The sequence below is a fragment of the Schistocerca nitens genome, chromosome 1 (assembly GCF_023898315.1).
Source record: "Schistocerca nitens isolate TAMUIC-IGC-003100 chromosome 1, iqSchNite1.1, whole genome shotgun sequence".
Taxonomy (NCBI): Eukaryota; Metazoa; Arthropoda; class Insecta; order Orthoptera; family Acrididae; genus Schistocerca; species Schistocerca nitens.
In genome coordinates, this window is record NC_064614.1 from 204675331 (window position 1) to 204692880 (window position 17550).

Here is a 17550-nt window from a genome sequence, read left to right on the forward strand (position 1 = left end):
TGGAACGAGAGGTCCTTGGTTCAAATCTTCTCTTGAGTGAACAGTTTAATTTTTTATTTTCAGATAATTATCAAAGTTCAGGCACTCACACATAATCAACTTTGCTCTCCAAAATTCCAGGACATGTTGAGATTTACTTGGACACATGCAGAATTTGACAGTCTACGCACAGAAACATTTGAAGACGTATAAAACATATGTTTTGACAGAGCACAGGGAAAACTGTGCGACTGTGAAGCTGTTGCATTCATTTGTTGCAGTTTATGTGACAAACTCTTATGTTTTCATCACTTTTTTGGGAGTGATTATCACATCCACAAGAAAACCTAAATCGGGCAAGGTAGAAGAATCTTTTTACCCATTCGCCAAGTGTGCAAGTTAGGTGGGTCGACAAAATATTCCTGTCATGTGATGCACATGCCGTCACCAGTGTCGTGTTTTCCTGTGGAGGAATCGGTTGACCTATGACCTTGCGATCAAATGTTTTCGGTTCCTATTGGAGAGGCACGTCCTTTCGTCTACTAATCGCACGGTTTTGCGGTGCGATCGCAAAACATACACACTAAACTTATTACAGTCAACAGAGACATCAATGAATGAACGGACAGATCGTAACTTTGCGAAAATAAAGAGAGTAAAATTTTCACTCGAGGGAGGACTCGAACCGAGGGCATCGCGTTCCGCAGTTGCTCACTCTAACCACGGGACCACGGCGCTCCTAAGCTTATCTTGTCCTTGATGTTGCCTATCTTGCACATGGACCACTCAGTTTGTATATTTTGCTTATTTTTTCATAGTTCCACACAACTTCTTCCTGTTTTCTCGATTGATCTGTGTTTAGTTTTTCAAGGCCTATCCACTGTGTCAATTTATAACTAAATCTGAGGGGGGTGCGATGGGGAGGTTCCCTTGTTAGAGAGCAAAATAACTGATGATGGTCGAAGTAGAGAGGATATGAAACGTAGACTGGCAATGGCAAGAAAAGCGTTTCTGAAGAAAAGAAATTTGTTAACATCGAGTATAGATTTAAGTGTCAGGAAGTCGTTTCTGAATGTATTTGTATGGAGTGTAGCCATGTACGGAAGTGAAACATGGACGATAAATAGTTTGGACAATAAGAGAATAGAAGCTTTAGAAATGTGGTGCTACAGAAGAATGCTTAAGATTAGATTGGCAGATCACATAACTAATGATGAAGTACTGAATAGAATTGGGGAGAAGAGGAGTTTGTGGCACAACTTGACTAGAAGAAGGGATCGGTTGTAGGACATTGTCTGAGGCATCAAGGGATCACCAATTTAGTATTGGAGAGCAAAAATCGTAGAGGGAGACCAAGAGATGAATACACGAAGCAGATTCAGAAGGATGTAGGTTGCAGTAAGTACTGGGAGATGATGACGCTTGCACAGGATAGGGTAGCATGGAGAGCTGCATCAAACCAGTCTCAGGACTGAAGACGACAACAACGACAACAACAGCAACAGCCATATTCAGATCAATGGAGACAATCTTCCTTCTTGCATATCATCTGCAAGTGGAATAGGAAATGGGGAAAATGATGCTGGTACATCATGTAACCTCCACAACACACAGCATGTGGCTTGCAAAGTCAGGGTGTATACGGGGACAAGGAAAAATAATTCCCGGATTATTCCCGGATATCCCGTTTAAAAATATGCTTTTTCCCCGGGCTAAGTGACAGTAGGTTTTGCATAGATTTTCCCCACGGAACTGTAAAACTTATCAATCCTTTGAATGGTTAACGTTTTATACACTGGCGTAGAACTTCCCGGAAGAAAAGTAAAGACGGGGGAGAGAAGTTTTGGAAAGACTTAATGAAAAAACAAGGAGAGAAGTTTTGGCTAGACCTTTGATTGGCAGCAACATATACGCTGCATATTTTCGTATTACGAAAGTATAAATTCGTATTGCACGAAACACAGCGAGTTAGTTTCCGGAGCACTGAAACCGAGCTTGCGATGTTGTTTTGTGAGCCAATCATATCTCACGCCAGCCGATGACAGCAGATATTCAGAGCATAGAACAAGTGTTATCGTCAGCCAATGGCAAGATCACTGGTTACGTAGTGCGAACACACAAAGAGGAAAAGTTAACGGTTTACATTAATACGGTATACATACTATAGCTACAAGAAAAGCTAAGCTTTCACATATAATATTGGTTTCTAAGACTAACGAGCTACAACAGAAGCTAAACTTTCACATTTAATATTGATCTTTTTTTGTGTGTGTTATATTTTAAGATACATCACACAAATGTGCCAGTAAATATAAAATTATAACATAAATGCCTGGGCTCCTCGAAATTCTTGTAAGTAGCTGGTCCTCAAAGTGTTCAGTTTTAAACGCTCTGTGATTTAGAAATTCATCCCACTTTCTCACACCAACATAATTCATCTTGCGTAAAAAGAAATTTACTTTGAATAAAACGCTTTTCAAACCACCTTCCACAATACTATCCGGAGACTGTTAGAAAAAGGTTTGATTTACCAGTTGCCAGAGAGAGCCAGAAAACAGGCATTATTGCGCATACGTAGCTGCAGTGGTGTAGGAAGCCCGCATGTTCGTATGTATAAAGCACTACGAGAGCTTACATTACACAATAAAAGAAACAGGGCATCAGAGGATACTGCTGGTACAGCTAACAGCCACACTTCAAGTAGCGGAAAGCGGGAGTAGGTACTGCTCATATGCGGGTCAACTGCGCATGCGCATCAGCCCGCTGGCAAATGGTCAAACGAACCTAATGTGAACAGTTGTGACGTCATGCTCATAGCAAGCAGTATATTGTTATGAAGAATTACACAGTCTTCGCCCAACGGCCTTTGACATATTCTTACTATCTGCAGACGCTTGTGTGTGCTCAGGGTTTTGTTGCTGTAAATTGCGCATTTCCTTTGCCACTAAAGTTTTATTTTTTTCCCTCTCGTTTATAATTTATTCTGCACAATCATTCTCCAGTAGCAGGATACAGTAACATTCTTTGCTAGAGAATCAATTCTTACCAGTCAAAATAACAAAAATTTAACTGAAAGCTAAAACAATGAAAAATTCCCAGGTTTTTCCCGGTTTTCTCCCGGATGAAAAAATTCCTGGGTTTTTCCCAGGTCGTATACACCCTGAAAGTACATATGTACAGGCAGACAGTTTCGTAAAATGAACTTACTTTTTATCAAAAAGTTGAAGCATTGAGTTGTCGATAGGCACACAAAAAAAGAAAGAAAATTTGCCACCTTTAGGAGTAATTCTTTTTTAAGCTGGAGTAAAACACACACACACACACACACACACACACAGACAGAGAGAGAGAGAGAGAGAGAGAGAGAGAGAGAGAGAGATGGATGAACCCACATTCCTGGAAGGGGAAGAATGATTGCTTAAATGCCTCTTTGTGCACTGTAATTGATCTAATTTTGTCTTTGCAATCCCTATGGGAATGATATGTAAAGGGTTGTAATGTATTCCTAAATTCATCACTTAAAGCTGGTTCTAGAAACTTTCTATGTAGGTTTTCATAGGATAGTTTGAATCTCTCCACACATATGATGATTCAGTTCTTTCAGCATTTCTGTGACTCTCTCTCATGGGTCAAACAAATCTGTGACCATTTGGACTGAGTTCTGCATATTTGAGCAATATTCCAGGATAGGTCACATGAGTGTTTTGTAGCAATCTCCTTGTAGACTTATTGCATTTCCCTAGTATTCTACCAATGAAACACAAGTCTTCCACATGGACATAGGGAGGGAAGAGGAGGAGATGAATGGGGAGGGGAGAAGAGGAGGAGATGGGCAGAGAGAAGGAGGGGGGGGGGGGGGAAATTTATATGTGTATCCAATTCCCATACATATTTAGCAACTGTGAAGCACTGACGGGTTTGTGAAGGTGTTTTTTTTTTTTAAAAAAAAAAAGAAAGCCCTTGTGTGCACTCAGCACAGTCCGCTATCTGAGAAGCAGCCTCTTCTATATAGTGCACACACTACTCATTTAGGGAGACCCTACATTTGGCCCCAGTCTAAGAAGTCACAGCCTAGCTTGTCACAAAACATTTGTGGCCTCTGATTCAAGCCTTCCACTCAACTCAGAATCAAGGGGCCACAATTAGCTCTGGGGACAATGCTACAGATTGGAGGCTTCAATTAAACCCCATGTGGAAGGCTGATATTCTCAACCTACTCTGTCTGTCACTAGAATGACAAATGTATGACCTAAGAGCCTATATGAGAAGAATCATTTGTTCCAATGTGTGCTACAATCTACAGTTGGCTGCTCCATGCCCCTCAATAGCTGCCGGAATAGCCTCTTCAGGGTGTTGTATTCAGGCCTACAGGCGCACACACTGAGTGCACATGGTGTTCCTCCCCATTTCCCTTATTTGCTCCACGGTTGTACTGCTGATTATTAATAGACTCCTACCCTTTATTGTTTTCCTACCCTTGACATGAGATGCAACAAGTTTCTCAATAGGCGAAGTGAGTCTCACTAGCTCAGATTCACTTTCACTGGAAGATGGCATGTCGAACTTCTTGGTTAGTGAGGTGGGTGAAGCGCCCTGAATTCTCGCTGGTCCCTACCCCCCCTGTGCAGGGCACCTGCACCTACCATTGACACACCACTCACAGTCAAATGGTCAAGTTGAAATGGATCCTGTACTTCCAGTACTTGAGATGATAACCACAGGAGAGTGTAGTGCTTAAGGTACCTTTGGCACCTCTATCACGACTTGCTAGCCCTCTAAACACGTCTCTTCACAGCAGCTTCCAATCACTTGACAGTAGTAGGGACAATTTCCAGCTGTTTACTAACAGCAACTAACTCATCCTGCACCTGAGAACAGCATACACCAGGGCTTAACAACTGGCTGGTTTTGAGCGCGAGTACTCACATCTGCTCAGGCACGTGCTCGCGAGCGTGCAAGGTCGCGGAGTAGGGAGGGAGGGGAGGGAGGGGAAATGCGCGCGCTCGTTTAGATAGGGCCGCAGCGTGCCTATTGAATTCGCGCCGACTGTGTAACGTTTAAAGTACTACGATCAGCTCTAACAGTCACTTCTCTGGTTAAGAATCACGTCAAGTCGCCGTTGTGTGACCCCAACCATGCTTTAGCAGTTCAACCCCCATTGGGAGGATTTGTATCTGTTTACAGAAAGAGATTGTGTTGCAAAATGTTTAGTATGTCACAAAATGCTGAATTCTTTTAGGAAATTTAATTTGCAGCGACACTATATGTCGTACCACGCGAAAGACTACATAAGTGGAAAATGCGATGGACCAGATCGTGCACAGGAAGTTATAAAACTTAAAAGGAAGCTATACGAAGAAGATCTGGACGACGAAGAAAAATCAGCTGAGGCAGCTCTCAAAGTGAGTTACAAAATTGCTTTGCTTTTAGCAAAATCCCTGTGCCCCATCACCGATGGCGATTTAATAAAAGAATGTTTGGTAGTTGCAGCGGAACATTTGTGTCTGTCTCAAGTTGAACAGTTTCGGATTGTGCCATTATCTAACATGACCATTATGCGTCGTATACAGGACATGGCAGACGACGTCCAGAGCCAGCTTGCAAATATCTGTAAAGATTTTATGGCGTATTCTTTAGCTCTGGACGAAAGTTTTGATTTCACTGGAACAGCGCAGCTTGCCATATTTATTAGAGGTGTTAATAGAGATCTTCAGGTGAGGGAGGAGCTCCTCGATGTAGTAGCCATGAACATCACTACAACCGGAGGTGATATTTTAAGTAGTGTTGAAGAAAGTGTTGAAAATATAGGATTGTCGTGGAATTCTTTAGTTTCAGTGTCTGAAGACGGTGCACCAGTGATGACAGGGAAAAATCAGGTTTCGTTGCGCTGTTGAAGGAGAAAATGCAAAAACTGACCGTGCCAAATGAAACAAGGGGCGTTCACTGGCTGATCCACCAGGAAAACTTATGTGCAAAGAGTATCACTCTAAAAAATGTGATGAGTGTTGTTTTTCGTACAACCAATTATGTAAGGAAGCATGGGCTACAACACAGGCAATTTAAAAGCTTTCTTGAGTATGTAGAAAGCCAGTATGGTAGCCTGCCTTATTACAGCGAGGTCTGCTGGCTTAGTTGTGGCGAATTATTAAATCGATTTTTTGGCCTATTAGATGAGATAAATATGTTAATGGAAATAAATAATATGCGTGTTCCTGAATTGAAAGAGCCTTCATGGAAATGTGATCTCGCGTTCTTAGCAGATTTAATTAGCCATCTGAATGCTTTGAACATTTCACTGCAAGGTAAAGATCTGCTAATTACTCATTTCATAGATCGAATACGAGTTTTTAAAATGAAATTGACACTTTGGGTGAGTCAGCTGGAAACAAGAAATCTAGCTCATTTTCCTACATTATCATCCATGCAAGATGTTCACAAAGACTGTGAACGTTGTTCACATGCCATTAAGGAAGAATTTGATCAACACTTTCTAGATCTGACAGCATTAGACAGTGATTCTGATCTGTTCTCCTCTCCATATTCAGCGAATATTGAAGAGATTCATCCTGAGCTGCAACTAGAAATTATTGACCTGCACTGTGACAGAATACAGAGACAAATTTCAGAACAAGAAAAACATTTTGGAATTCTACAGAAGCTTCCCTCAGGATAGATTTCCTCGTTTGCACAAACTGATGGCTACAATAATATCAATGATCGGTTCCACGTACGTTTGTGAACAACTGTTCTCTGCAACGAAATGTAACAAGACGCGCCTGAGAAACGCATTGTCTGAAAGAAATTTAAACTGCACGCTGCGCCTACAATGCACGAGAACAATTACTCCGAACATAGACGCAATTGTAAAAGGCAAAAAGTACAAGATAACCGAGAACCCCACACTTCAGTGACACCTTTTATTGTGGAACAGTTCACAAATTAATACGAATGTAGAGGCATACATTAAGCTAATAAAATTATGTGGCACGTGTACATTCTCCTTTATTTGTTTCATTTGTCGCAGTAATAATTCGTGAGTGATATCCCTGCAGGTGGCCGCGGATTTACATTGACTGACGGCAGCTGTTGTGTGCCCCATGTGACTCTCCCCACTCTCCGCTCTGGTCCGGTAGTGGGGGTAGCGTGCTCGCGCTGCTCCGTGCTCGCGCCTTGCTGCTCACAGCTTGCTCCGCGAGCACGTATGTTATGAAGCCCTGGCATACACAGTCGATCTGCATTGTGGCTGTTGCAATATTTTACTGAACAATAACTTTAAGCTATGCTTAACAATTCTGCTTACATTTACGTGTCTAATATCCTCCAAGTATTACCAGTTGCCTTTAAGAACTGATGCAATTAACAGCCAAAACGAGATAAAAGTCACTGTTATAAAATTTACTTTTTCTGAAACGTTTTGGAGTTCATAGTCACTAATCTGGTATAGGCCACTGCGCAGGTTGAATGTCCACCAGAGAAGATGCCCTTAAACGGCCATTAGGAGGCACCACTGCAGTGCAGCACTGTGCTTGCAAGGCGAGAGCGCCACTGTCAGGCCATGTGAGTACGGCAGACAACAGCATTCCTCGCACCCGGTATATAGACACCGCACAGTGCACAGCTGGTCGGTGAAGCATTTGCACTTCATACTGTCTGCTCCTTCTTTGCTGTGCCAGAACTGCTTGATAATTACCTTGCTTGTCGCCTGGTTACTCTCTTTGGTCTTGTCTTGGATTTGTCTTTCTGCTGCATTTGGCCATGTTGTCATTGTTGTGGCGATTGCTTGGGTAGGACCTCACTGTCTTCTAGGTGGTCTGTCCCTGTTCTGGTCTGTGTGTCTCATTTTGTTCCCTACCACTAGTTTTATTACTCTTCTAAAGCTGGCTCATCCACCTCCATGTCTCAATTTCTTCTACAGCCCTGATGTGTGCACCGATATCCAGTTATTCGCGGATAATAGCAACTAACAAATTGAACAATACTGTTTATTTACTATAAAAGCAGACAATATACATTCTTGTTAAATATAAAAGTAATGTAACATTATACACTAGTTATTTACAGTAACTGTAAATCAAAAACACCGATTTACTGTGAAGTAAGTTATGCACATCATTCGTAACTTACAAAAATTACATTAACTGAACACATTACATCATTAACATAATTTCTACCTGACAACAACACAATCTGCACTTCACTTCAGCCTTATTAAATTATTGTCATTTCATGCAAAACAGTGGCATGGCAGAAAAAACTCGCATATGGCGCAATAACATTTTCGATTGGGTGAGGGGCAGGGGAAACAAATGGTTCAAATGGCTCTGAGCACTATGGGACTCAACTGCTGAGGTCATTAGTCCCCTAGAACTTAGAACTAGTTAAACCTAACTAACCTAAGGACATCACAAACATCCATGCCCGAGGCAGGATTCGAACCTGCGACCGTAGCGGTCTTGCGGTTCCAGACTGCAGCGCCTTTAACCGCACGGCCACTTCGGCCGGCACAGGGGAAACAAAAATGTCTTACTTGTGAAAGCAATTATTTTCTGTACTTTGCAAATTTTAAAAGAGTTATAAACAACTTGAGTGACGCTATAATTAATAGTTATTAAAAAGCATCAAGCATTTTCTTTGTTCATAAAATAATTTGTTTTCTGCAGGTTGCCAGATTTTTATATATATTTTCAAAATGCATGTATTATAGTTGCAAATTTTATTAATTGGCTCGAAAACTTTCATTGTACCTACAAAGTAGTCCAGGCAAATTAAGTATCAAAATATATGTATAGAGGAGACTTACCTGTCAGCTTCATCAAGTATCACAATTTTGTGCTTGCCTGGTGGTAATGTAACCTTCTGCTGAGCAAACATCTTAATCTTATTTCTAACAACATCCAGACCTCTGTCATTTGATGCATTCAGTTCAAGAACAGCTGAGTTGACTGCATCTCCCAGTAAAACTCTTGCAAGGCACAAAATAGTGGTGGTTTTGCCAACACCTGGTGGCCCCTGAAAAAAAAAAAAAAAAAAAAAAAAACTGACTATAATTTGTGTGTATCATATGAGCAATGATTAGTGTTTAAGTATGGGGCCAGAAAAAATGAAATTTGGATACTAAACACTTTTATACATTAACATAAAACATACATTACATAACAACCATACCTGAAACCGGGAATCATGTACTATCAGATTTACAAAAGAAAACTGAGAATGAATAAAAACCTTATATAAGTTGCAACTTTTGATGTTTGAGTCATAGAAGTTAAGATGATGTCATTGCTCCAGCAATGCAGCTGCTGAGCCAGTTGTCTCCAGCATGCTTGCAACCGTTTAGTTGGTATGTGTCACCATATCGTCCATGAACAGTAAACTGGTGTGCCAACCCCCGGTCAGTTCTGAGGACTGCAGTCAGTGTGTGTTGGTAACAACAGTAAGCCCTAACTATCAATCACTCTGCATAAAATTGTCAAAATTTACTTTTATCGCGCTACAATGAGGATGATATTAATGAACTGACTATACCAGTCAAGTAATTACACAACGATGCTGTAAATCCTACCACTGAATCATCAAAAAAGTAGGAAGTACTCTTCACAAAAAAGATCTCCACAAATAAATCAAGTAGTAATCCGGAGCAAGAAACTGAGAGACAACAACAAAACTATTTTACAGATTCATCCTTATACTGTATTGCTGAAAACCAGTTATCATTTTGAAATTTAAAGAGATGTCAAGCAAAGTATTGAAATCTTACAGTGTATGTAATTATCAGTTCATTTCTGTCAATGACACTGAAATGGAAGTTACGCTTTCTACCTCTACTCCATGCATAATTTGTGTTCCATTCAGATTTTTCCAGTATCCTTCTGACTACAGACTGATCTGATTCCTTGCATGAGTCGCCCCCCCCCCCTTTTTCTTTTTTTCATACAAATAATCAGTATATGCTTGGAAACACATGTTCAACAGTCACACCTGGTGATTCGCTTAACAGTTTTGCAGTCTCTCAATATTTGCAAGAAAGTGGAACATTCTACTTTATGTACCTGAGGAATATATATGTCTGCTGCCATTCTGCTAGTGATACACTTGCAAATTCTGCTGGTCTGATGATGTTTTACCAAGAATTCCTGCTTGTTTTATATTTTTGCAGCAGTTTTCTCTTATTTGTGATTGAAAATAATGCATGTCCATCTGTATACTGAGCATGCCTGTAAGTGTAGTATTTTAAAAGTTTGATCAGTCACAACTTTTGCTTCCAAATAACTATCCCATAAGTGTTAACATATAGAATATTGATAATTTGCCACCCACAGACAAGCCTCAAAGACGAAAAATAACTGACTGTATGGATTCAACTGAGAGGGAGCAAAATCTCCAAACTGATTATTTTATTCACAATATAACAGCATTCACTCCAATATACACCCAAATATCTCTACATAATGCAATCAAAATAACATCTGATGTATTGCTATCAAAAGATATCTTCAGTCACTTTAAATAACAATGAATGTGCAGCTGCCCCCACCCCCTCAGCCTACAAATTTTTGCAATGAGCAGACAAATTTTTGCAATGAGCAGTATCAACCTGAAGTTGAAATATCTCACAAGTTATCAGACAAATTTCAAGAAAGAGACTTGATACTGCCTTGGACTAGACAAATCAGCTACTGCACTATCAATTTAATTTCTTTCCATGTTCTGAAGTGATTTTTTAAGTCTTTCGTGCTTCACAGTGAGTACACTTGACATCAATAAAAGGCCTGTTTATTGAGCCAGAAGCAAGCAATACCAAAGGCAAATACACACATCTGAACTAAGAACAAAGTAGAAAATACTACAAATCTGGCAATTTCAAGGGCATTAATAGTAAATTTTGCTGAGTGTTCTGTGGTACACGAGGCTTTGCTCCTTGTGACAACAAACAGACTAGTCGGTGATTTATAGGTAGCAGTTTCTTCTGGGCACCCAGGAAGGTGTTCTTCATGTACCTTTCAAGATGCTGAATTGTGAGCCACCACATTGGTAGTTTCATGTGATGTTGTGGTGCTATGAATGCCTCAACTGTTTTAAAGAAACAATCTCTACACTTGTTATGCGTATGTCTCGTGGGGAACACACGCTATTGGCGAAATTTCTTCAGAGGGTTTGAATAGCCACACTGCCTGTTGAAAACAATACATATTGTTGCCACTTACCTGTTCTTAACTGCTCCTCCGCAAACTCTTGCAGCCTTCTCACTTACTGAGCATCGAGTTGCTGGAACACTGGCATAGCCAGTATAAGTGTGTGTTTCTTAAGTCTTAAATCTGCATGGCTAGCTTCGAACTTTATATACAGTGACACTCAACCTTTTACACACAAGGTGATTATAGTGAAAGTTAAACTTTCAAAATGCTGTAGAAATAACACCACTGGTCAGATTGACGGCAAATTGCAACACAATATTATCAAAGAAGGGGGAAAATGTATGGGGGAAAAATAGTGTGAAAATTGAACAATAGATGTTGCTATATGTCTCAGAATACATAAATGAAAACACCTATCATGCGCACGACCCACTGAGGTTGGTATAAACACGCCGGATAAATGGCTTTTCTTCCTTTCAAGTCTGTGACGTTCACCATGACTGTCTTAATGCAGGATCATGTTTTGCTTGTAAAGCTGTATTACAAGAATGACGACTGTGCACACGTCGCTCTGCAGAAGTCCTGGGCACTGAAGGATTGGAAAAAAGGCGTTGGTCTGATGACTGCCGCAGGTCTGGAGAAAATGATTCGGAAATTGGGAAAGGTGGATTCTTTTGGTGTGCAACCTCAGAGAGAGGAAACGAATTGATTCAATGTCAGTGGAAGCAGTGGCCACAACAATTCAAGAGGATACGAGTGGTGGTGGGCAAATATGTAGAGCAAAGAGAATTGCCTGAACAGTGGACATACCCGTGAGCACGGTGTGCAAAATCCTACGAAACATCCTTCTTTGCTATCCATTCAAAATTACCCATGTGCACGAGTTGCTTACTGTTGACCTGCCAGCAAGAGATAGCATTGGTTTAGAATTTCTTGCTCGCAATGAAGTGGACAATGATTGGATGTGGAAGATTTTGTGGACAGACGAAGCCCACTTCCATCTGACAGGATATGTCAATACACAGAATTGTCAAATATGAGCAATGGAAAATCACACATAAATCAACCAGTACCACGTCATCCTGAAAAGGTCACTGTGTGGTGCAGGTTTACAGAATCATTTATCGTAGGGCCATATTTTTTCGAAGAGACAAGTGCTTCCGGTCCTGTTACTTGTACCATCACTGGTAAGCGCTATGAGTATTTTTTGCGCAACCAGGTTATTCCAGCTCTCCAACAGCATGGATGTGATCATTTTTATGCAAGATGGCACACCTCCACACATTACAAATCCAGTTAAGCAGTTGCTGAAGCACCATTTTGGAAATGTTAGAATGATCAGTCGCCATTTCCCTACAGCCTGGTCGTTCCAATCACCTGATCTTAATCCGCGTGACCTCTGGCTGTGGGGCTATCTGAAAGATGTTGTGTTCCGATTGCAAACTTAGTTGCACTGAAGGCACACACTGCACAACACATTTTGAATGTGACCCCGGAAACACTTCGATCAGTTGTGGAACATGCTGTTTCTCGATATAAAGTTGTTGCAGAAAATGGTGGACAGCATATTGAACATATTTTGAGCCAGTCACATGGAACTTAATAATTCGATTTGATTTTGATTGATGCTTTTTACGCAGTTTTTGGCCTCAGGACAATTAAAAGCCAATTTTTACCATCTAATGTGATATGGGCTTACGTAACTAACAGTATCACACCTGTACACCCATGCATGCTGAGTAGTACAGTTTGTTTAACATCAAACATACACCTTAGGCATTGTATGATTCTTTTGTCATTTGATGTTGAGCACTATTAAATTATGATGCTTACAGCGCCATCTATTGCTACATTTAGTAACTTTTTTTTATTCTACCATGCGTTTTATCCCCTTCTAATATTCTGTTACAATTTGACGTTATTCTGACCAGTGACGTTATTTCTACAGCGGTTTGAAAGTTTAACTTTAATTATAATCACCCTGTACTTTAGAATCTTTTTCACCAAAGACCTGTGATTTTCTTGAGCATACTCGAAAAATTTTGACACGCAGTTCACTGCGGATGCCATATCAGGCCTTGTACCAACAGTGGAATACGTAAGACAACTAACCGCTGCTTGACAAAGAATATTCTTTTGTAGTAGCTATGGTTTTACTTCAGTTGACACAGGATTTACCTCCTCCACGTTAAACCATCAAAGCATGCCTTTAGCATAACTTCCACAGTTTAACATGGAATCTGGACCATGGTGCAACAAACAAATGTTACCAAAAGCATACACAATCAAACAGAACAATGAGTGAGGGTTCATACATTTTCTATCAATTGCTATGAAAGTTTTGTCCTGCAAATGGCAGCAATTAAGCTCTCGGTAAGTAGGAATGAGTGTATATATTGCTTACATTGCAAATAAATCAGTGTATTGAACAAGCTAATTCCTTAAGTCTATACTTGGATCTCATCATTAGCTAGTCTCTAATGTGGCATTACTTTCTCCTTTTCCTCTTCTCAGCCCCTTTCCTCATTTTGTGGTATGACCTATCTCACTCTTTTGTCATCGTACTTCTTGTGTATATAAATTATTTTCTTTTCAACTTTTTATGCTCTCCCTCTCATCATCATCTTTCTGTCCCAATTGTCTCCCACAATCTTACGTATATTACCACCTCCACCCTGCGACAGCCTTCTAGTTTGTAGTTCCCACAACCGACATAATAAAATGCATGCATCTTGTCTTAGAATTTTAATCCCTACTGATATAATACACTTTCAGTCTAAACTGCTTACCTTTAACCAGCTAGTAAATTACTCTCCATAATTATTCTTAAAGTTTATATCAACCTTTTTCTAATTCATATCTGCAAAGAAAACACTGTTGTTGATGCAGCTACTGTGCTAAGATTGAATAAAAATTACTAATGGAGGATCGGTTCCATCTTACCCAACTCCTTCTTCATGTTATATATTATGAATTTCAGTTGTCATTTAACTCTAAAATGTAACCACGTTAGTAACTACGACTTCTACTGGTTCTGGATATAACATTTGTGAATACAGACTTTTACTTAGAAAACAGTTACTTTATAATGAAATATCAGACACTTCTAAATTAATTCTAAATGTATGAGTAGCTAATAAGACAACGAATAACTTTCTGGCGTGTCCCAATACTACTACTCATCATTTATCGATCACTGGTTATTCTTGCACAAATCAATCAGCCCATATTTCATTAGTCTCAAGAATAGGACTGTCTGCTCTTGTGCTTCATAAATTACATACCTGTTTGTGTGATGTACTAAATACTTACAGCAATTATGATATTTGGACATTCCCCAGTTTTTGCGAACTGCCCTAAGCGGGCTACACCCTCTTCATTTCCTACAATATCTTCAAATTTCATTGGGCGGTACTTCTCAATCCTGCCAACATAAAAGTCTGTTTAACATACAAGAAAATTGAAAACATTATTCATGCAGTAACATGGAGGAAACAAAAACATTTGGTTACAGTTTGTGTACAATCTTACAAATGGTCTTCCTGGACTGATTAAAGAAACTAAAATAAATTTAAAAATCAAACTATTAGCTCATTTCATTTAAAAAATGATAATTCATACCAAAAAAGCATTTACTGCACATCATCAAAGAGAAGGAGCCCAATTTCTAACATGGCGTACATTCTCAAATCAAATCTGTAAACTGGAAAAAATGGTGCGATTCATTTGGTGCCTAAAAAAGTTTTCAGGATTTCATGGCTCTAGTCAGCAGCTGAGAAAGAAAATACTGAGATGGCACAACTTCATGGCATAAAAGTGGCAGGTCGGGGAGAGATACACCATCCACAGTCTGGATAAAAAGAAACATCTACACGGGAATGAGAACTCAATTTGTGACTTCATTATCTTCAAATTCAAACACTACCATTTTCTGCAAGAAGACTGTGTCATATTCGCACAAAATAAGAGAAACATCTACCAACATGTATCTAAGTTCAACAGAAGGGGAGTCATGGCCAATCGAGACTGCAGTTTGACATACTGTGGTGTTCCTGCTTACACTGTTTGTGATTCCAAGACTGCCATGCAAACTGGATTTGACGAGTTCAAGAGGGCCATAATCAGTGCCATGCTGGATGTCAATGGTCCCAAGCAAATAGAATCAAGCAAGGGCAGATGTATTATTCACTAACCCATGCAGGATCATGCAGCCACGTCAATTACCTTGAGCCAGGAACACTCGTTTGCAGCAAGACAAATATCCAAACAGACAATATGATGACATCTCGAGGATCATTGATGGTCAGCACAGCAACCAATGTTTTGGTTTTCCTTCACACAGTAGCAGAGAGAGACACGACAACAGTGATGTGCCCAACAACAAAACTGCGCACAGCAGTGATGCCACGTCACCTTTTCAGATGAGTCCCTGTTGTGTGTACAGCATCACGATGCATATATCCATGTGTGGAGGCTCCAAAGAGAATGAACATTGCCAGACTGCATTCCCTATCATCATACAGGTGTGATGGCATGGAGTGCCATAGTGTACAAAACACTATGATATCTGGTCCGCATAGTTAGTAATTTAGACAGAAGCCATTATATTTCGGATGTATTTAAGCTAGTGACTGAGGCCTATCTTCACGGTCTCTCTATTCTATTATTATCTTTCAACATTACAATGCAAGGCCGCATGTTGCCCATGCTTTCCTGACCAATCCCCATACACACAGTTTTGCTTGTAGTCCTGGTCAGAAAATTCCCCTGATATCTCAACCACTGAAAACATCTGGTCATGGGTTAATGAGAGACTGGCATTTCACAACTCATAAGCCACCACAACTGATGACCATTGGCACAGGAATGATGTACCTTATCAGTCATCCAAGTTCAGTACAACTTGGCGACCAGGTACGTTAGAGATGTTGTTACTGTCAGAAGTGGTAGCTGGAATACCACATTCCGCATCTTGTAACCCTCCCTCAAAACACCTACACGCTTTATCATGTATTCTTCCTAAAATGCTGTAAAAGCACAAAAAACCAAGTTTCGTTATTTTCTATCCTTGTTGAATCGCAATTTTAATGGCCAGCATTTTGATATTAGTAAGTAGACCACAGTAACGATGATTTTTCTTTCTTCAAACGTCTGCAGCATACAATAACAAACAAGTCCAAATAACAACGCCACTTTAATCTGTCAAAGTGTACATTTTATGGTCGGGTGCAAAGGGAATAATTTTTCATCGTGGCTTAATGAAAATTTTGCGGCAATAACGACAATACAATTTACTAAGTACATGTATCCATGAGAAATGCACACAATTTATGAATCAAATGGTTTCACATTCTATTACAAAAATGGAAGAGTTGGGAACGTAAAATTATGTACCATGCAATAAAATCGCTGAAACAGGTTACACAGTTCGAATAACGCAATTATAAAAAGTGAAAGTAACTGCTTCTGACTTCTAGTAAACAAAGTTTTTATCTCCTTCGAGCACTGTTTTTCTTGTGACACAGACTAGCAACATACCATGGTAACCGGTGGGCAGATTTCCCCTTAGAACTTTTATTAGCAGGACCTGACTTCGATGTCGACGCTTCTATTTCTATATCAGGGTTTTCTTCGTCACCTGCCATTCCGAACTCACGATACAAGTATAATCCACAGCCAAAACTTCTCCCGCCTAATTGTTGACTACATCTGTTTCTACTGACAAATGACGGTATCGCCAGTGTTGCCAGATAAGTTCCGTATAGGCCAATTCACAGTGACCGTGACGTTACGTCGCGTCACATCACATCACAATCCTTCATAACATTCCATAATCACCCCGTTTACATGGGACTCCCAAAACTGGATTTCGTATAACGAATTCCCAATACTGCTTCTGGGTGGTCATATAAACACTTCAAAATCGATTCTTGAAATCCGCTTGTATAAAAAAACTCCGTTCATCCTATTTTAAACCTGTTGTATACAAACGCGATGATTGGTCAGAATCTGTAGCACACTTCCACAGGTGTTGTTTCGCTCTTGGAAGTAGAGCATACTTATGTATTAGATATCTTATTCCTATGTTGCGTTACATGAAACTTTAAGATATTTTAATACATTAATGGTCATCAACGTTTTTCCTAATCACGCTTTAGCTATGTAGTTTTTATTTGAAAAATCGTGAAGTCACACTCTATGTACTGCTGTGTTCTCACTCTCACGCTGAGTATGAAAATTGCTGAGGCTGCTTACTACTCCGTAGTGAAACACGTGTGTGGAACATAGTTAAAAAGTTATTCTTAATGTTTTCATAAATTTACAGAAAAAATCGGCTTTGAAGTTTTCCAAGAAGCTATATTTGATACAGTTGAGGGCCAAGTGCCCACAGGAGGTGTAGCGGAATTGGTAGCGTAGTAAATTGATGATATTGTGA

General features: G+C 39.9%; 1 protein-coding gene across 2 annotated transcripts in view; it reads right to left on the reverse strand.

Moving 5' to 3' along the window:
* LOC126245897 (replication factor C subunit 2) overlaps positions 1 to 16904 on the reverse strand; it is a 50172-nt gene extending 33268 nt beyond the window's left edge. Inside the window, exons 1-3 of one of the 2 annotated variants that reach the window (XM_049948354.1) lie at positions 16653 to 16904; positions 14427 to 14538; positions 8780 to 8988 (exon numbers count right to left, since the gene is read on the reverse strand). In XM_049948354.1, coding sequence (XP_049804311.1) covers positions 8780 to 8988; positions 14427 to 14538; positions 16653 to 16759 — 428 coding nt within the window. In that variant the 5' untranslated portion in view covers positions 16760 to 16904. Of the gene's footprint in view, positions 1 to 8779; positions 8989 to 14426; positions 14539 to 15338; positions 16214 to 16652 lie in introns of those variants that run through there. The other variant, XM_049948355.1, reaches the window with a different exon arrangement.
* Between the last annotated feature and the right edge of the window lie 646 nt (positions 16905 to 17550).